Source organism: Lagenorhynchus albirostris, chromosome 3, assembly GCF_949774975.1.
Source record: "Lagenorhynchus albirostris chromosome 3, mLagAlb1.1, whole genome shotgun sequence".
Lineage (NCBI taxonomy): Eukaryota > Metazoa > Chordata > Mammalia > Artiodactyla > Delphinidae > Lagenorhynchus > Lagenorhynchus albirostris.
The window spans coordinates 102,829,803-102,847,969 of record NC_083097.1 but is presented as its reverse complement, the minus strand read 5'-3'; the positions used below and the strand labels follow the sequence as shown (position 1 = coordinate 102,847,969).

The 18,167-nt window shown below is 41.2% G+C and overlaps 1 protein-coding gene across 2 annotated transcripts in view; it reads left to right on the top strand.

Annotated features, from left to right (window-relative positions):
- ZNF608 (zinc finger protein 608) overlaps window positions 1-18,167 on the top strand; it is a 98,437-nt gene that overhangs the window by 40,825 nt on the left and 39,445 nt on the right. For both annotated transcript variants that reach the window (XM_060143490.1, XM_060143489.1), the window contains exon 2: window positions 617-872. In XM_060143490.1, coding sequence (XP_059999473.1) covers window positions 617-872 — 256 coding nt within the window. The remainder of the gene's footprint in view (window positions 1-616; window positions 873-18,167) is intronic.

The following is an 18,167-nucleotide window of genomic DNA, read 5'->3' as shown; positions in this document are numbered from 1 at the left end:
TCTGCCAAACTTTGCAGTAGAACACTTAGTTAAAAGTTGATGCTTAATACATGCTAATAATATCCAGTTTCCGTGTTTCAGTGTGTGTAATCAAATTTATGTATTTTATATATTTGGCAGAGTAGTTAATCTACTTTAGTAGTGATTTAATTCATTATGGTTTATAAAATACTTTGCAAACAATTTTAGTCCATCTCCTGTACTTGAATGGCCAGTGATGCCTATCTGGGTATTTATTAGAGTTTCTCCTTTGGAAAATATTGCAGTGTTGAAAATACGATTTCACGACAAGTGGGAAATAGTCTTCCTTTGGCAAAGCATATTTCATTCACATCTGTGGAGGCCGAGGGTTGTTAATTGGTGAATTTAGAAGGACCTTGAAGGCCTGTCTATAGCACAGGAAGCTAGAGCTCCCGTGTTTACCTTGTGTCATGAAAAACGAAAATGCTTATTTCTATTCTGCTTTGTATTTTGGCACCATTAAAACACTCAAAGCGTATTATAATTGCAAATGGAATTTGGAATGGTGATGTATTCTGGAAGTGATGTAAACAGATTGCATTGAAAAGAGCTCCGAGCATGCAGCACCACTGCAGTAAGCCTGTCTGTCTTTCAGGTTGACCCCCTGTTTACAGTGCCAGCACCACCGCCGCCGATTTCCAGCAGTCTCACGCCTCAGATTCTGCCCTCCTACTTTTCCCCATCTTCATCCAATATTGCAGCACCGGTTGAACAGCTTTTGGTTCGGACTCGTTCCGTGGGTGTCAATACGTGTGAAGTTGGAGTAGTGACAGAGCCAGAGTGTCTTGGGCCCTGTGAACCCGGGACCAGTGTGAATTTGGAAGGGATCGTGTGGCATGAAACAGAAGAAGGTAAATACAATTTATTTTTCATCTATTTTCCCATGCCCTCTTCCTCATGATGTATGTGTGTCCCACCTGTAAGGGGAATTTGCTGTGTGGTGTTCAGAGAGGACAGAAAAGTGGTTTCTATGCTCTCTCGATTTTTGTTGAAATAAGAGCTATGTTTCTCTCTTTGTTCATGGCTGCTCTTACATTCACGAGCAATATGGTGTCCCTCAAAGTGGTTTTCCGCTTTAAGCACTAACTTGGAAGGCCTGTGAGAAGCAGGGTGAAGGTTACCCTTTCTCCTAGGAGGTGTCATGGAAATCAGAATGGGACATAGATGTCAAGTTCATTTCCTTCTTGGTTTGCTAACAGATCTGTCTCCGTGTGGGTGTCGTCGTGTTGTTGAGGCTTACATTTTCCCTTCTGAGTCGACACAGGGTTCCTGCATTTAGCAGGGGCCCTTGCTGTCATGTGACTGTGGCTGGTTGTGCTGAGAGCTAATGAAGCCAAGGTCAAAGACTTAAGCCCCATTTGAGCCAGTCAGTTCTTTTCTGTGGCTGGAAACATAGCACCTTCCCGGGCCCTTAACCCAGCAAGCCCTCTGGCAAGTGCTGTTCATTAGTCACAAGAGAACCCAAGGTGCAAGAGAAATGGATCAGGGTGAATGTCTCATTGCTATTGGAAATACACATCAGGTGTATGTCGTACTGACAATGGATCCAGACCGTGGTTGGCCACATCTCACATCTCATATGATCATCAAGTAGAGCGTGTTTCAGATGGCCAGTGTCCTTGACAGAGGCCAACAGATAATTACAAACTGAATATCAAGGAGAGAGCTGCATTGCTCCACGGGGCGGGGGGGGGGGGGCGGTGAGTAGAGGAGAGCACATAAGAAAGAAGCATGCCCCAGGGTACACCAGGGGACCAAAGGAAAATAAAAAACACAGGGGAAACATTTTTTCCTCTGGATTGGTCAGGGATAAGGAGATGACTGTTGTCAATATCATGGTCTTTCGGGACAGGAGTTCAGAGCAAGGATAAGGGTAATAAGGATCTGAGACACAAAATCATCGTTTAGTTTCCTCTGTATCAAGGGGAAAAATTGAGGGCTGAAACTCAAAGGAGAGGACGTAAAATATATGCTAAAGAGGCTGAGTTGATGGGAAAGGAGAATATATTGGGGGTAATTGTTGGGGAAGAAATAGTTGGGAGAAAATAGTTAAGAACAGTGACAAACTAGGGAATGAGAATAAAAATGAAGCCTGAAAATCAGGTGACAGGTGTAAGCATAGTGGTCAGAAGCCAGAAAACAGCCCAAGCTGTTTCAAGATAGGAAAAAAAAAACTTAAGGGGAAAATATTTGAATTCTACATATTACATTGAATGTACTCTTCTTGTAGGATGGATTTGGTAATTAGATTTAAAATTTTTGTGGATAGCATCATTAAGGAAATAGCAAGATTGAATTATGTAAGAAGAGACCAGAGAAAGGGAATGAAAGCAGTAGATACAGGGAGCTCTCTTATTTGCTTAAATAGAACTGAGCAACAGTTAAAATTTACTCTTGGTTTTAGAAATTTGGGGGGTTTTGGGGCTCCTCCCTCTTTGTACTTTTAACTGGAAAGCCATTTAAAACAGAACTACGCAACCGCATTGGGAGGAATTGATGTCAGAGGAGTGGGAATTAAACCTCTCCTGTCTTGCTTGCCTGTTTAGACCCTGTTCAGTGCAAGGGGTCCATGCGGGGAGACGGCTTCTCCCTCATTGCCCGTGGGTTGTACACAGTGCATCTTCCCTTAGATTTTCCCTAGAGCAGAAGTGGTGGATTAGAGCTTCAGACTGGCATCTTGGAGAGAAAAGTATAGAAAAGGCATCAAGACATTAATAAGGTTAATTAGTAGAGGTGACTTTCAGGAACAAAAAGATTTGGAAAGAGTAAGGGTTCATTCCCATCAACTTAAAAATCAGATTTTCTTGTAACTTGGATAATTGACTCCTTAGGGTGGAACACTGTCTTCCCTTTCCTAGATATGACTTGGTGCCCATCTGTATAAGGCTTGTCATGATTTTATTTATTCCAGCGTGTGATAGGACAGGTTCCCGCGGTGTGACCTTCCTGCATGGTAGATGTTGTAAAATTAAATTAAAAATTAAAAATCCAGAAAGCTTGTCGCTCTGGAACAGCTATAAGGCTTGGGTTATTTTTCACTGTGCTTAGGAGTCTGCTGGGTTTTGCCTTTTAACCTTGGCCTCTAATAAAAGATGAGACTATTTAAGGGGGGAAAAGAAATCTGTGTTTAAAAACTATAGCAGTACATGAGTTGGTCAGTAATTCTGATACTCTGGGCATGTGCTTAAAGAGCTTTCATCATCATTATTATTTAGGAGTGATGTACATAAGCCCTCCCCATTTTCTTCCTGTTCTCTGAAAATCCGTCTCCTAAGTCTGATGTAACTGCTCTGATCCACTGTGATCCACGCATCCCTGTGGGTGGCTTCCCTTGATTCCTACGGCAGACCAGTTGCTGTGGAAGCTTTTGAGGCGCAGCAGTGGAGCCCTCAGCAGCTCCGGCCTCCTTTGAATTGCCTCACATTTTCTAGGATTTGGAGTGTGTGGATATTTACTGTGGTGACAAGTAGGAGACGGAGCTGTTAATAGAGTTATTCTTGCTGAATAAACTAAACTTCTGACCTCCGTAGAATTTAAGAACTCGCCTTAGTAGAGGCCTGGGTCATTAGATGTGTGTTTAATGTGTAACCATTTTCAAGAGCATTCCGTTTGCATTTTTTTTTCGGTACAGTGTGTTTAAAGCTCTTGTACCGATTTAAAAATTAAACCCACTTGACCATTAATTTTTCCCTTTCGGGAAAAACAAAGAGAGAAACAGAACAAACACATTTGGAGCCACTTATTTGGCAGAGCTAAGAAAAGATGGATTTGGGGGGAAGTGAAGGGAAAATAAGCTGTGGCTGTTCCTAGTATAAGTTTTCCCTAAGAGAGCATTTGTAAAACTGTCAGTTGCCTTTGACTAACGTCCTATAGATTGAGTTGAATAAAATCTCTTCCTTGGTATTTTCGTTTTGAAGATATTGTATAACTGGTAGTGTTTTTCACAGACCCAATTTATGTGCATTCATGCATATGTGAAGCTTGTGTGTGTGTGTGTGTGTGTGTGTGTGTGTGTGTGTGTGTGTGTCTTAAGATCCTAGAAGTCTTAAAAGCTCCTATCTGCAGTCTTTGGGGGAATATTGAGTGTACTTGTGATTTCGTTGGAAGGTGGTAGGAACAGCAGAACTGGAATACGAAATCCCCACTAGGTACCTAATTGTTTCTTATGCTTGGAATTCCTCATTTGAGGAGTGTTCTTTTAATCACACTTTCCCACTTGTATTACTGCCAGCCCATGAAGTCCTGGTTGCCTAAGAACCAAACTACGCTTCGGAATAAAGTGTTAGGAGAGAAGTTCCCTCTGGAAATAATTAGTGGGTTTCAGATCATGCTTAATAGTAGAGCAAAACTATTACTGCATTTGGATATATAGTTATTCTACTCTGATCTTTCTTCTTTAAGGTGAATGCATAGGAGCAATGACGTATTGTACAAAATTACTTGCAGATGTTAGAAGGAATTTCCTTAGCATTTCATTCCTGACATTTGGGACACACATGCCAGTGTATAGTTATTTGTTTGAAAATTTGCTCTTTTGGGGAGGGAAAAACAGAAAGAAAACATGGTGTGTACAGCAATGTATGTGAATACCTATGTGTTGAACTTGGCTTTTTAGCTTTCGAGAATGTGTTTTCCTTTTGATTCTTGAATCCTGTTTCTTACTGTTTTTTTTTGTTGTTGTTGTTTTTTGCCCACCCCGAGAACATACTTGTTTTGGTTGGGTCCATTATTCATTGTTATGACTGTTGTTTACCACAGCTCTGCCATTCTGTCCTTAGGCAAAGCCACCGAAGAAAAGGAAGTGAGAGAAAGAAAATCGGTGTTTGCCAGTGATAGTGATGTCCTTTTAAACACCTGTAGGTTAGAGATGACTGGTTCTCCACTTTGTGCCTGTGAATCACCTGGAGAGCTTTTAAACCATGCTGATGCCCAGACACCATTCCCAGGTATCTCCGTGGTCTGGGCTGGCATCTTGGTCTGGTTTGGTGACCTGCCATTGGTGTTTTTTCATATGTCCCCAGGGGCTTCTAATGTGTAAGCAAGGATGAGAACCATTGTCTCAGGGGAAAGAGGGGATGTCCTGGCCCTTTGCAAGCTGCTCAACTTTTTCCCTTTAAGGAAGTCACATGTATTATTGTCTCATTTTCTCAGGTATGACATGGGCAGAGACACCTGCCATGTTTACCTTACAGGGTAGATAATGTCTGTCAAGATGCTGTGGTGTGACAGGTGAGCATAGCTGTTTAATGACTGTGCTAATGAGAAAGAGGGTTCAGCTTTGATCCTGACCATGAATTCCACATAGGTTTTGAGGAGCTTAATGCACAGCTGACTGGTGTACCACTCCTCCTAATTTATTAGTACGGTGGGGTGGACCTTAGTTTGTTTCTCCAGTGAGCCAGATACTGTAACTTCGTCTCTGTGTGGTCTGCTGAGTTATTTTTGAAATAGTTCAGAAACCCAGAGTATTAAGGAAAGTTGATAAAAGTAGCAAATAAAAGATTGTACTCAGAAAACATTGAGAGTTTTCAGAGGGGTCGATGGGAGTGCACATGATGACTTATGAGAAAACATCTAGCGTGAGAGGAAGAATGCTTGTTTATGTCAGGTCCTTCACCTGATGTTCTGTGTGTTTTCTGAGGAAAGAAAAGTGATCTTGAGAATTCATGTTTGGATTAGAGAAGTAAATGATTTTTAAACCATCAGAGATGTTCTTAAATTCTTCTGATTTTTCTGCATCTCCAAAGTCATAAAGAGGATAGTGTTTAACTGTGCAGTAGAGGGGGTTTCAAGCTAATTCATTAAAAAGCAAATGATCCTACATAATTGACGACCGAGCTAATATTTGGTATTGTTATTCCTATTCTGCAGTACTTACTTACCAATCTTTTTGAAAAGAGAACGTTCTTTTTAAATCTTGATTCAAGAGATTAAGTATTAATCCAAGCTTACTTTGTATTTTTAGTAACTGAGCATGGAGTTGGTGCAGTACTTTAATGATTGAAACACTACTGTTTGTTGAGACAGTTCCCAGTGATCTTATAAGTTCAGCTTTGACTCATAAGGGGAATAAGATGCCCACTTTCACTTCTGCATTTCATTACCTGCCATACCAGTGATGATTACAACTGTGCAGTGATGGGGAACTTTAAGATGGCTGGTGGGCAGGCTCCCTATCAGTACTGTGCTCAGTGGAGATAAACCAGCCCCTAGGATGTGAGTTTGGCAGGTGAACGTAGTTGTTTAATCACTGAGCTAATGAGAAAAAGGGTCCAGCCTTGATCCTCAGCATAAACTCCACAGAGGTTTTGAGGGGCTGAAAGAACTACTAGTTACTTCCACTCTGTGTATCGTGCTGGGCGCACTTGCTCCCCTGTCACCTTCCCGGGCCATCTTGCAGTGGTGGTTGCTGATGGAAGTATGGATTGTTTCTTGAAATTCATCACCACTGGTGGAAGAGCAGCTCAAAGGATGCCCCTTCCACAGTGTACAAGTGCTACTCATTTTCACCTGCAAAACGCAGCCCAAATAGAAAATCAGATCCACATGTTTGCTGGACCGTATGCCAGCTTAATTACCTCTGATTATTCTGTGTACAACGGTGAAAATTTTTTTAATAAACTAAAATTGGTTTGATGATGTATATTATAAACAACTACAAAGCTCGTATCACAATTTTTTTTTTAAAGAGTACTGAAACTAATGTTAGCAGCTTCATAGAAAAATACAGAAGGTAAAAATGGAGACGAGGTCTTCACATAGTAGACGCTCAATAAAGATGTGTTGACTGAAGGAGACAGGAAGGGAGGAGGGAAGCATTGTCTGGGCCATTTTCCTGAGTTTTGCTTTATGGTTTCTTGGACCTGTTTTATGCTTTTCTGATGAGGTAACGTGGCCAAAATCTGGATATGATGAGTGATTGTGCGTTGCTGGAAAGCCATAACACAGACAGTCACTTCACCTCTTGTTATTGTGAAAAATAACCTGCTATCAGGTAGGATTCAGCTTAATGTCTTTGGATCAAACATTTGTTCTTTTGTGTTATTTGTATGTGTATTTTGGTGGTGACATTAGGTGTTAAGTAATGAAGTGGTAAGTTTCAAACTCACTGTATTAAAGGCATTTTGTTTCCCCTTTTGGTTGGTTGATATTGCAGCTAAATATAGTCCTGTATGTGAATACAGAATGTAAAACATTTTAAACTAAACTTTCCTTCGAACTAAGGTATATATAGTGAAAGATTTAAGAAGTTGTCTTGTAAGATTTGTGGCTGTGTGGTATTGTCCTGTGTGCTTGTTTATCTTTTCCCTGTAAAGGCGTTGGTAAAAAAATCTGAGTCTTAATATTATAGTGACTCAGAACTGAAGATACTATTTTCTAATTACAAAATTCACACAGTCTCATGGGTTGCAAAGAATAGCTGTTGGCCCATCTGGATTAAAATATGACTTAAAATATTCCATTGGGGCTTCCCTGGTGGCGCAGTGGTTGAGAGTCCGCCTGCCGATGCAGGGGACGCGGGTTCGTGCCCTGGTCCAGGAAGATCCCACATGCCGCGGAGTGTCTGGGCCCGTGAGCCATGGCCGCTGAGCCTGCGCGTCCGGAGCCTGTGCTCCGCAACGGGAGAGGCCACAACAGTGAGAGGCCCGCGTACCGCAAAAAAATTTAAAAAAAAATTCCATTGACTTTTTTAAATACAATTTTTTATAGCAGTTTCTTGAGCTATAATTTACATAACATACAATCCATCTGTTTAAAGTGTAAAACTTGATGGCTTTTTAGTGTATTCAGAGTTGTGTAACCATCACTACAATTCTAGAACATTTTCTTTACACTCAAAGAAGCCCTGTATTCATTAGCAGTCACTACCACTTACCCCAGTTCCCCATTTTGTAGACTTTTACATCTTTGTCCTTTCCTGATTCTTTGTTGTTTTTATGTGTAAATATGCGTGTTTTATGGATAAGGGAAAAGCTTGTTGAGCACTTACTCTGTGCCAGGCACTGTGCTGGGCGTGCTTGCCGGGTAATTTCCTTGAGTCCTCAGGACAAAATCCAAAGTGAGCTCACTCTTATTATATTTTATTTTTTTTAAAAAATTTTTATTGGAGTATCGTTGATTTACAATGTTGTGTTATCATGTTTTAAAAGAGGAGACTTAGAAAGGGATTCACCTGTGCAAGGCAGCACACCTGGTGAGGGAATTTGAATCTATGGTGGTTGGACTTCTAGAGCCCTTGCTCTTCACACCTCCTCCTGGGTGTTCTGGATTTCTGTCACTGCTCGAAAGACCCTGTATATCTCTCAAAGTGCTCTTTGGAGAGAGGGAGTAAAAAGTGATGTAATAGCTGGAGTTTTTATTTTTAAGTGTGGAACGCTAGGAAATTCTTTATAGGTCTAGCGTCTGATTTTGGCAGGAGTCATTGAATCAGCTTCAGCTGGGTTGCTGTGTACAAACCATCCCTTTCAGCCCCACTATGCTGTAAGCTTCCTTAGTGCACAAATCCCATCTGTTTTGTTCACTGTTGGATCCCCGGCGCCTGGCACAGAGTACGTATGCCATACATATTTGTTGAATGTTGAGTAAATTCGCAAAACAAAGGGATATGGTCTTGATACCTGTTTAAGTTTGAATAGTGTCGCTTTCTACTCAGGAATATGCTACTTTTAAATTAAGTTTGGCCTACACAATCTGGAAAACAGAGTTCCAGAAATCTACTTTGTCACTGATTTTTTTTTTAAAGCCATTATAAAATCTGACAATGTTTTTATTGTATTTCAACTTCCAACCTTGCTGTTATTAGACTTATTTCCACAAAAAAGGAGAAACAAAATATTTGGCGTGCTTCTTCCCTTCAATCATTTACATCCTCAGTCTGGTTTTAATTTTTTGATTATAAAAGAAATACATGGCCATTTTAAGACATTTGGGGGAAAGAAAGAAAAAAATCTATGATCTCACTATTCAGGCAAGTACTTCAATTTGATTTCTTTCTTAACTTTTTAAATATCTATTTAAAAAAATGTAATGCAGATCATTCAGTAGTATACTTTTGAATATTCCTTTCTCTCCTTTTAATCTTAACATTAAAAGATAAGCATTTCTGATGTTATTAAAATACTTTCTAAGACACATGTTACATTGATATAAAATTACATAAAATGGACGCAAAAAAATTTAAATTCCTCTCATGGCAGCTTTTTACATTGCCTTCAACTCCTTAGATAGCTGTCGGCACTGCGTCCTTGTGCATGAAGTTTTTGTATTGTTTTATGGGCTTGCGATTATTACGCTAGCATCAGTTTTCAAGAAGCAAAATTGCTGAACCCAGGACACAGGCGTTTTTAATGCACTGGAAGACATTAACCGCTTAACCGCTTTCCCAAAATGCTGAACCGGTTCACACTGCCCGGTGGAGTGCCCTCCTCCGTTACCTTTCCCAGCTGTGGCCTCAGTGACATTTTGAAGACAAAAGGCATGAGGTTGTAAGTCAAGTGCATAGCTTGCAGTGCCCATATCCAGGGTTCTGTCCTAGACAGAATGGGAATGGGACTTTCCCCTTGTAGTAAATATCAGAGTGGTCCAGCCTGAGAAGGCAGGTGTGCACGTGAAGTGACGTTCCCAAGAGAGCGTGCCGCCGGGGCTTTGCCTGGTGGAGGCCTTTGCTCTGGATGGAGGGAGCTTCAGATTTCATTCCTGCTTGTGTCTAGAATGACGTTACAGCTTTTTTTCCCCCCAGTGAAAGAAGTTAAAGAGACTTTTAGATCTGAGGAATTCAAACACCCAGGGGAGAAAATTAGCCTGTCAAGCATGCATTCTGAATTGGGAGGAATGTAAGTCACTTGTGTTTCTGTCTCTGCAAGCATCTTTCTTTTGGGTTCTTCTCCTTCAGAATAAGGACAGGCGAAGGACAGGATCTTTATAGGAAAACCTTCGCGCCGCATGATTTGTTGATAACGTGTAGTTTGTCACTTGCCATACGCCAGCGGTTTTCGGATTTTTCTGGGGCGCACCCCAGCCCTGCCCTGCCCCCAGCATTCCATTTCCTCTCATAGCCCCTTGTCTTGGCAGCCTCTGTGTATAGACACAGCAGGAGGAAGAACTATCCAGGTAGTTTTGAAAAGTAATACCTACCAGAGCATTCCCATATGGACCCAGGCCTTCTGTTTTCAGAGAAGTTTGGTTAATATTTCCCAGGCAAAAAGCAAACTAAGGTGTAGGGAGAAGGAATAACATAAATTGCAAAAAAGCTGTTCTCAGTGAAGTTGGGGGAATTAGGCTCATGGGCACGATTACAGAGTAACCAGCAAAGTCTGCTGGAGCGGCCCGGAGACCCAAGATGGGGGTGGATAAAAAGTGATATGAGGTAGGCAAGACCCTTACTGCTCACTTGATAATTGCTTTTAACTTAATAGTAAACCGAGCCATCATGTACTCACCACACCCATATATATTCATTTCCTAATGATGCCTTCTGACTCAAATATATATTTGAGACACTTTCATAGTATTGCAGTCCGCGGGTGTTAGAAGTATGGCTGTTTCCTTTACATGGCACATGACACATTTGGCAGGCCTGAACAATTAAACAGTTTTGCCCCGGGAACTTTACATTGCTCTGCCAACACCATGTAATTAGCATCTCATTTATGTGGAAAACTCCTGTAATTAGCCCTATTATTCTTCTAGAGAAACTGGGGTCCAGACAGTCTAAATAAAGTGACTGTGTACCCTTTCTGGATTTCTAGATTCTACCTAAAATGATCAGCCTTGCCTAGTTTTAAGTCTGTGTTTGTTGATGTATGTGTGGATGAATATAACCAATTATTTTAAAAATATGCTAAAAGGCAAATAAACATTTGCTTGTCAGTTTGAGGTTTTGACTGAAATGTGGGAACTCAATTCGGCTTATAGAGGGAAATGTTTTTAAAAAATTTAATATTCACCAAATATTTTTACAAAAATACCCCAAATGTCATTTTCGACTCCATATTTCCTAACAAGAAAAAAAAAAAATGGCCCAGCACTTCCCATGCGTCAGAGGCGGTACCACATGTTCTTCTGGCTCAGTGGGCAGCCTGTTCCCGCCAGCCCTTCAGGGGCTCACACGTACATCTGCACCGTTGGTATGTTGCCATGTCGATGTCTTCTTGGTATCCGCGTTGACAGACAACTTTTGAAGGAAGTCAAGTTGAAAGAGCTGACTAGGGAGAACATTTAATGTGTCTTATTTCGCCTGAGTAGCAGCAGAGACCGACTTGTTTAAAGAGAGCCAACGAAGACTGCTTTCCACCACTTTCTGCAGCTTCAGGAGAAGACCCAGTAGCTCTCCAGAATATGAAAAGCCACCCAGTTCCAGCCAGTGCTCTCAGAGAGCTGCTTCTTACCAGCACCTCGAATATATACATACGGAATTCTTCCTAGTTCAAACAAACCCGTAGAGGGTGGATGCTGGAAGAGCAGAAGAACCATCATGGGGGTCAAGGGCATTGGCTGGGCGCTCTCTGAACCTGGAACCTGGGTGGCTGCAGTAAGCAAGCATGTGAGAGGAGCTCTGAGTTCCAGAAGTCTTCGAATAGTCAAGGGCAGACAAGTTAGGAGGCCGTAGACCGGAACTGGGACAGGCTGCTTTGCAAAAGCACTAGTGCCACGTTGTTGTCTCTTCCTTAAGACCTCTGCTTGGTAGGGGGACTAAAAGGCATTATACATTCACAGGGAGTTCTAAAAAATGTTAAGTGCTAAGTGGGTAGTGGAACAGATGACCCGATTAGGGGAACGGGGGGTCAGTTTTCAAAGAAGCAGAATGCAGTGAGCTACTTAAAATTATATTGACTGAACATTTATCTTCAGTGATTCAGAAGGAGACTGTTAACCTCAAACCCTCAGCCAGTTACTAGAGAATCTCTGAAGTGTATTCCCTCTAGGACATCTCACTTTATATCTGGCTTTTGAATTAAATACCTTCTAAAAGTAAATATCATCAGTCATACCAGCCCACCTTGCATTTTCTTGCAGTAGCACATTTCCAAGTATGGAATTTCAACAAAGCATGACATATGTTGAGTGTGACCGTTAAGTATTTGAGGCTGTGGTTAGCGTTTTCTCAAAGCGAGGAAAATGGAGTCTGGGGAATTTATGACTGGGGTGGAAATCAAGGTAGGGTCTTAAGGAGAATCGAGTGCCACTGAGTTCCAGTAGCTTCCGTGATGGCGTGGGAGGAATCCAGTCTTGCCCACATACCCTCACCTCAAGGTTTCAGAAGGATATGGGCTGGACCATACTGAGCCCCTCCTCTGAGGAGTCATTCAGCTAACCCAAATTCTCTGGGGTCTGGGTTCTGGCTCGTCGATAAGCCCTTTTTTCTTCACGTTTGACTCCCACCCTGATCACCCGTGATCAGTAGAGTCAAGCTTTACACTACATTTCACCCAAGGGAGATGCAGATCTCTGCCAGAGGGGTAGCCACCCTTCACTCGGGTACGTTTACTCAGGGTAAACCTTTGCATATTTTGGGAAGTAGAAAGAAAAGTCTGGTGTTTAAAAAGGAATGTTAGGGAATTGTCAGGGAGCCGAAATTTGTGTTGTTCATTCACTCTGCAAATTCTGGTAGCTTCAACTTGTTAGGATTCAGCGTTTGGTGTCATTGCCCTGTTTATTTCATTGTGATTATGAATGAAAAGTGACAAGGGATAGCAGGAGTGCCAGGCCTGTTGGTAAGCGTAATGGGATTGATTAGAACCCAAAAGAGGGTCAGTTTTCAAAGAAGGCAGCCAAGGCCTTTCTTCTATTGCATATGAACTTCTTTTTTTATTTTTTGGTTACTTGAATAGTGAAAAGTATTTAGAGTGACAGTACCTGAGTAAAAAAAGTATGTTGAGTGGCTATGTGCCTTTATAGTCCCCCATGATAACTAAACAAAAGGAACATTTTTATACTTCTTACAAAATACTGTGTATCAAGATTTTCTGGAAGGGCACAATTGCATCAAGCAAGAAACACCTGTAATATTTTTATTAAAAATTCTCCTCTTGGCTGCAGTGGTTCTGATACCTGTCCATTTAGCAGACTTTTAAAAATGTATTGTTGCAGAACCCTCAAGAGTTCTTGGTGTTGCAGTTTGTGTTGGCTACTAGACAAATGGTTTTTGAGAAAAGACGTGTGACTAAACCACGAGAAAAACCAGATTAAAACAAAATGGTGTGATTGCTATTACTTTGGGGATGCTAGAAGGTATTGGTCTTAAGAGCAAAGGGAGACCAGGAAAGGAAAGGAAAGGAAAAGGAAAACTGTGACTGTAACTAATAATGGTAACTTCCACTTCCCACTGTCCCCATTTGTTATAAAAGTGTACCTGTACGTAATGAACTAATGAAGTTCTTTGAGAGTGTTTGTTTCTTCTTCAGCTTTTCCTACAATAGCTCTTGTTCACTGTGAAAGCTAATGTATTTTACATAAGCTAAATAATACGATGTAGTTCAGAAATGCCTTTGGACTTGTAGGGAAGCTTGACAAGGTACCAGGGAAAACCAGAACCCTAGAAAATAGCACTAGACCAGGTATCAAGAGAACCGGGGTGTTGTCTCACTTTCCTCCTGTGTGAAAATGGGGGGTGGGGTTTAGAGTACATCCTCTCTTGAAGATACCTGAAGTTTGGGGAGCAAAGGAACGTGAATATCTTAGAGGGTTCTTGCCAGAATTATTTCGGACTTAAAGGATCTGGAACAGAATTCTTAGGACACAGCCTTGATGGTATTACCCTTAAATCACCCTCTGGGTTAGTGCCAGGTTCTGTTGAACGGGTGGCGATGGCCTGAGTCTCCAGAAATGAATCTGTTTACTCAGATCGTTTATTGAACTTTTAGCAGTTGTGCAGATAAAGTGGAGTCTAGTCTGAGTTTGGCTGACATTTATTTTATGCTCTGATACACTCCAAGGAAGAATGAGCACATTGAAGATGTTATCTGATAAGATTCCTAAAAGGTAGAATCCTCACAATTTCATTAGCAGGTTTCAAGCCCTTGGTCATTTGCCTGCTTAAGGTCCAACAGCTTCTAGCTCTGCTCTATCTACAGCTGGTTAAGACTCCCTAAAATGCCCAGATGACTGCTGTGATAATAGAGAATTGATTGGATGCATGAGAGTAAACACATACATGTAGTTTAGTTTAATTTTTCACTTTTTTTAAATTATTGAAGTATAGTTGATTTACAATGTTGTGTTAGTTTCTAGCGTACAGCAAAGTGATTCAGTTTATATATATATATATATGATATATATAATGTATATATATCATATGTATATATATTCTTTTTCATTATGATTTATTACAGGGTATTGAATATAGTTCCCTGTGCTGTACAGTAGGACCTTGTTGTTTATCTGTTTTATGTATAGTAGTTTGTATCTGCTAATCCCAAACTCCTGATTTATCCCTCCCCCACCCCCTTTCCCCTTTGTTAACCATAAGTTTGTTTTCTGTGTCTGTGAGTCTGTTTCTGTTTTGTAAATAAGTTCATTTGTGTAGTATTTTAGATTCCACATATAAGTGAAATCATGTGATATTTGTCATTCTCCTTCTGACTGACTTCACTTAGTATGATAATCTCCAGGTCCATCCATGTTGCTGAAAATGGCATTGCAGTATTTCATTCTTTTTTTATGGCTGAGTAGTATTCCATTGTGTGGATGCGCTTTCCATGTGTACACTACATCTTCTTTATCCATTCATCTGTTGATGGACATTTAGATTGCTTCCATGTCTTGGCTTTTGTAAATAGCACTGCTATGAACATAGGTGTGCATGTATCTTTTTGAATTAGAGTTTTCTCTGGATATATGTCCAGGAGTAGGATTACTGGATCATATGGCAATTCTATTTTTAGTTTTTTAAGGAATCTCTATACTGTTCTCCATAGTGAGAACACCAGCTCACATTCCCACCAACAGTGTTAGGAGGCTTCCCTTTTCTCCACATCCTCTCCAGCATTTGTTATTTGTAGACTTTTTCATGATGGCCATTCTGACTGGTGTGAGGTGGTGCCTCACTGTAGTTTTGATTTGCATTTCTCTAGTAATTAACGATGTTGAGCATCTTTTCATGTGCCTATTGGCCATCTTTATGTCTTCCTTGGAGAAATGTCTCTTTAGGTCTTCTGCCCATTTTTTGATTGGGCTGTTTGTTTTTTTGTTATTGAGTTGTATGAGCTGTATATTTTGGAAATTAATCTCTTGTCGGTTGTATCATTTGCAACTAGTTTCTCCCTTTCTGTAGGTTGTCTTTTCATTTTGTTTAGTTTTCTTTTCTATGCAAAAGCTTGTAAGTTTGATTCCGTCCCATTTGTTTATTTTTGCTTTTATTTCTTTTGCCTTGGGAGACCTAAGAAAATCTTTTTAACTTTTAATCTGATTATACATGTATATAGTTTAAAAAGCAACATAGTTCTCTGAGGCCCATAACAAACCCAGCAGTTTCTTGTTCCACCTTTCCCTCACCCAGCTCCTCCTTGCCTGAAGCAACTAACTACTTTCAACTCTTTTTTTTTTTTTTTGCGGTACTCGGGCCTCTCACCGTTGTGCCCTCTCCCATAGCGGAGCACAGGCTCCGGACGCACAGGCTCAGTGGCCATGGCTCACGGGCCCAGCCACTCCATGGCATGTGGGATCTTCCCGGACCGGGGCACGAACCCATGTCCCCTGCATCGGCAGGCGGACTCTCAACCACTGCGCCACCAGGGAAGCCCTACTTTCAACTCTTTTCATTGATACTTTTCTCTCTATTTTGAAAACAGTTGTTTACGTGGCTATTTCTTATTCTTCAATTTTAGGTTTTTTTGTATTAACTTCTTATTATAGAAGATGATTCAGCTCTCTTACTCCCCTCCCTCCCTACACAAAAGACAGTAAAATGTCTTCTACTGCCTCCCATCCTCCCAATATAGTTATGAGTTATCTGTAGCTGTGTAACAAATTACTCCAAAACATAGTAAGTTAAAACAGTGAACGTTTATTATCTCCTAGTTTCCATGGGCCAATGATCTGGGAGCAGCTTAGCTGGGTGCTTCTGGCCCAGGCTGTCAATCAGTCTGTGGGACTGGGGCCGCAGTAAACTGAAGGCCGGACTGGGGCCGCAGGACCCACCTCTCTTCTCACTTACTTGGTTGTTGGTGGGCTTTTAATTCTTCAGGGGCTGTTGAACTGACCTTAATTCCCTGCAGTGCCCCACGAGCCTCTCCGTAGGGCTGCCCGTAGCATGGCAGCTTATTTCCCCAGCAAGACCCAGGAGACAGCTAACCCAAGATGGGCTGGAGTCCTTGTATAAATGTTAGAAATGACAACTGTTCGCTTCTGCCATTCTAGTCATAAGAAGTGAGGAGGTCCAGCTCAAACTCAATCTGGGGGAGGGCATCACACAAGGATGTGAACAGGAAGAAGCAGGGTATTTAGAGGCCAGCATAGAGGCTGTCCTCCACAAGAAATTTCGGGTTAGGTCAATATCCAGTGTTAACGTTATCATGACTATGCATATATTATTCACAACACAGCCATGTACTGTGATTACCCTTCTTTCCTCATCCAGCTTTCTCCCTGGAGGTAACAATTGTCTTATTTTTTGTTTGCTTAATGTTCTATGTGCTCATCACTAACTCACCACAAACTATCATGCCAGAATTATAAACTGCCTCTCAATTTGTTGCAGTACCTCAAGCATTTCTAGACATTGTATCTTTCGGGGCAGTCTCTCTAGAGTCTTCTGATCTGCTCCGATCTGGACTGATAGCTCAGGCCTTATGCAGAGGTATGAAAATCAGAGCTTTCTCTCTTTCATTCCATTTGCCCTTTAGGTTGGATACCCTATTTTCTGGGCCTGTGTACTCTTCTCTCTTGCTTTTGTCCCTTCATTTTGGTGAAGCACGTCTCCCAGTAGCTTCCTAAGAAGGGGTTCATGGGAAGTACAAATTTTGAAATCTTGACGTTTGAACATGTTTTCCTTATACCCTCTCACTTGATTGATAACAGTGGCTCCACGAAGAATTGGTTAACATCATTTTCTCTCAAGGCTCTATAACTTTGAGCCGCCCAGTGTTGTCTTGGACAAGTCCAACACCGTCCTGATTTGACGTCCTGTTTGATACCTGTTTGTTCGCCCAACTCCCAAGCCTTCGTCTTTTCCTTGTCCCCAGCATTCTGACATTTCTCAGTGACATCCTTCTTTATTTGTTGTACTGTACTTGGTCCTGTCACTGGAAACTCAGGCCCTTATAGGGTTGGAAGTTTTGTAGATGTATTTCTTCGGAAAGTCTGTAAAATCTGTTTATATGTTCTCTGTTTCTGGAGCTCCTTTTATGTAGAAGTTGAACCTCCTGTATCAATCTTCTACTTTTCTCATCTTTTCCCTCCTTTTTCAGATCTCTGGCTTAATAGGTTTTTTTATATGTTTTCTGATTTGGGGAGATTTTCTCAACTTTATATTTCAGTTTTTACATTGAAAAGGAGATCCGTTCTCATAGAATTTTCATTTCTAAAAGCTCTTATTGTTACTGGAATTGTTTCCTTAAAAGCCTCCTATTCTACTGCCATGAATGCAGTGTCTGCTCATTTCCCCAAAGGTATTAATTACCCTCCCTCTCTCTTTCCTTCCCTTCTCCCCCTCTTTTTATTCTCTCAGCATTGTTTCTAATTTCTCTTAAGTTCCTTTTTTTGTTTGTGTTTGCTTTGGCCCCGTCTTTGGTGTTGGAGATTTTCCTCAGATGTCCTTCGCTGACAGTGAATGATACGCTAAGAAGCTAGTTTGAGGTTTCACAGTCTTGGGTGGACCTTTCTGATGGTGTAGGGAGGTCTGGGTGGATGGTTTCTCTAGGGGTCTCCCAGCTGCCTTTTCTCTTACTTTGATCAGTTTCCCCAGAAGAGCCTTCTCTGATTTCCTGGCTACCAGCTTTTGGGGTACCCATTTCAGGGGAAAATGGGTGAAGGTTTCACTCTCCATTGTATAAAAAAATCTCATCTTCCTGTTTTTTTAGTAACTATGATATTATCTCCATTATACAGAGGAGAAAACTCTTAACGAGCCTAAAGTTTCTTTGTTGAGTTTTCTTGGGAGCTACCGTTTATTTCACGGCCTGAAATTGAGATAACTTCAGGTGATTTGG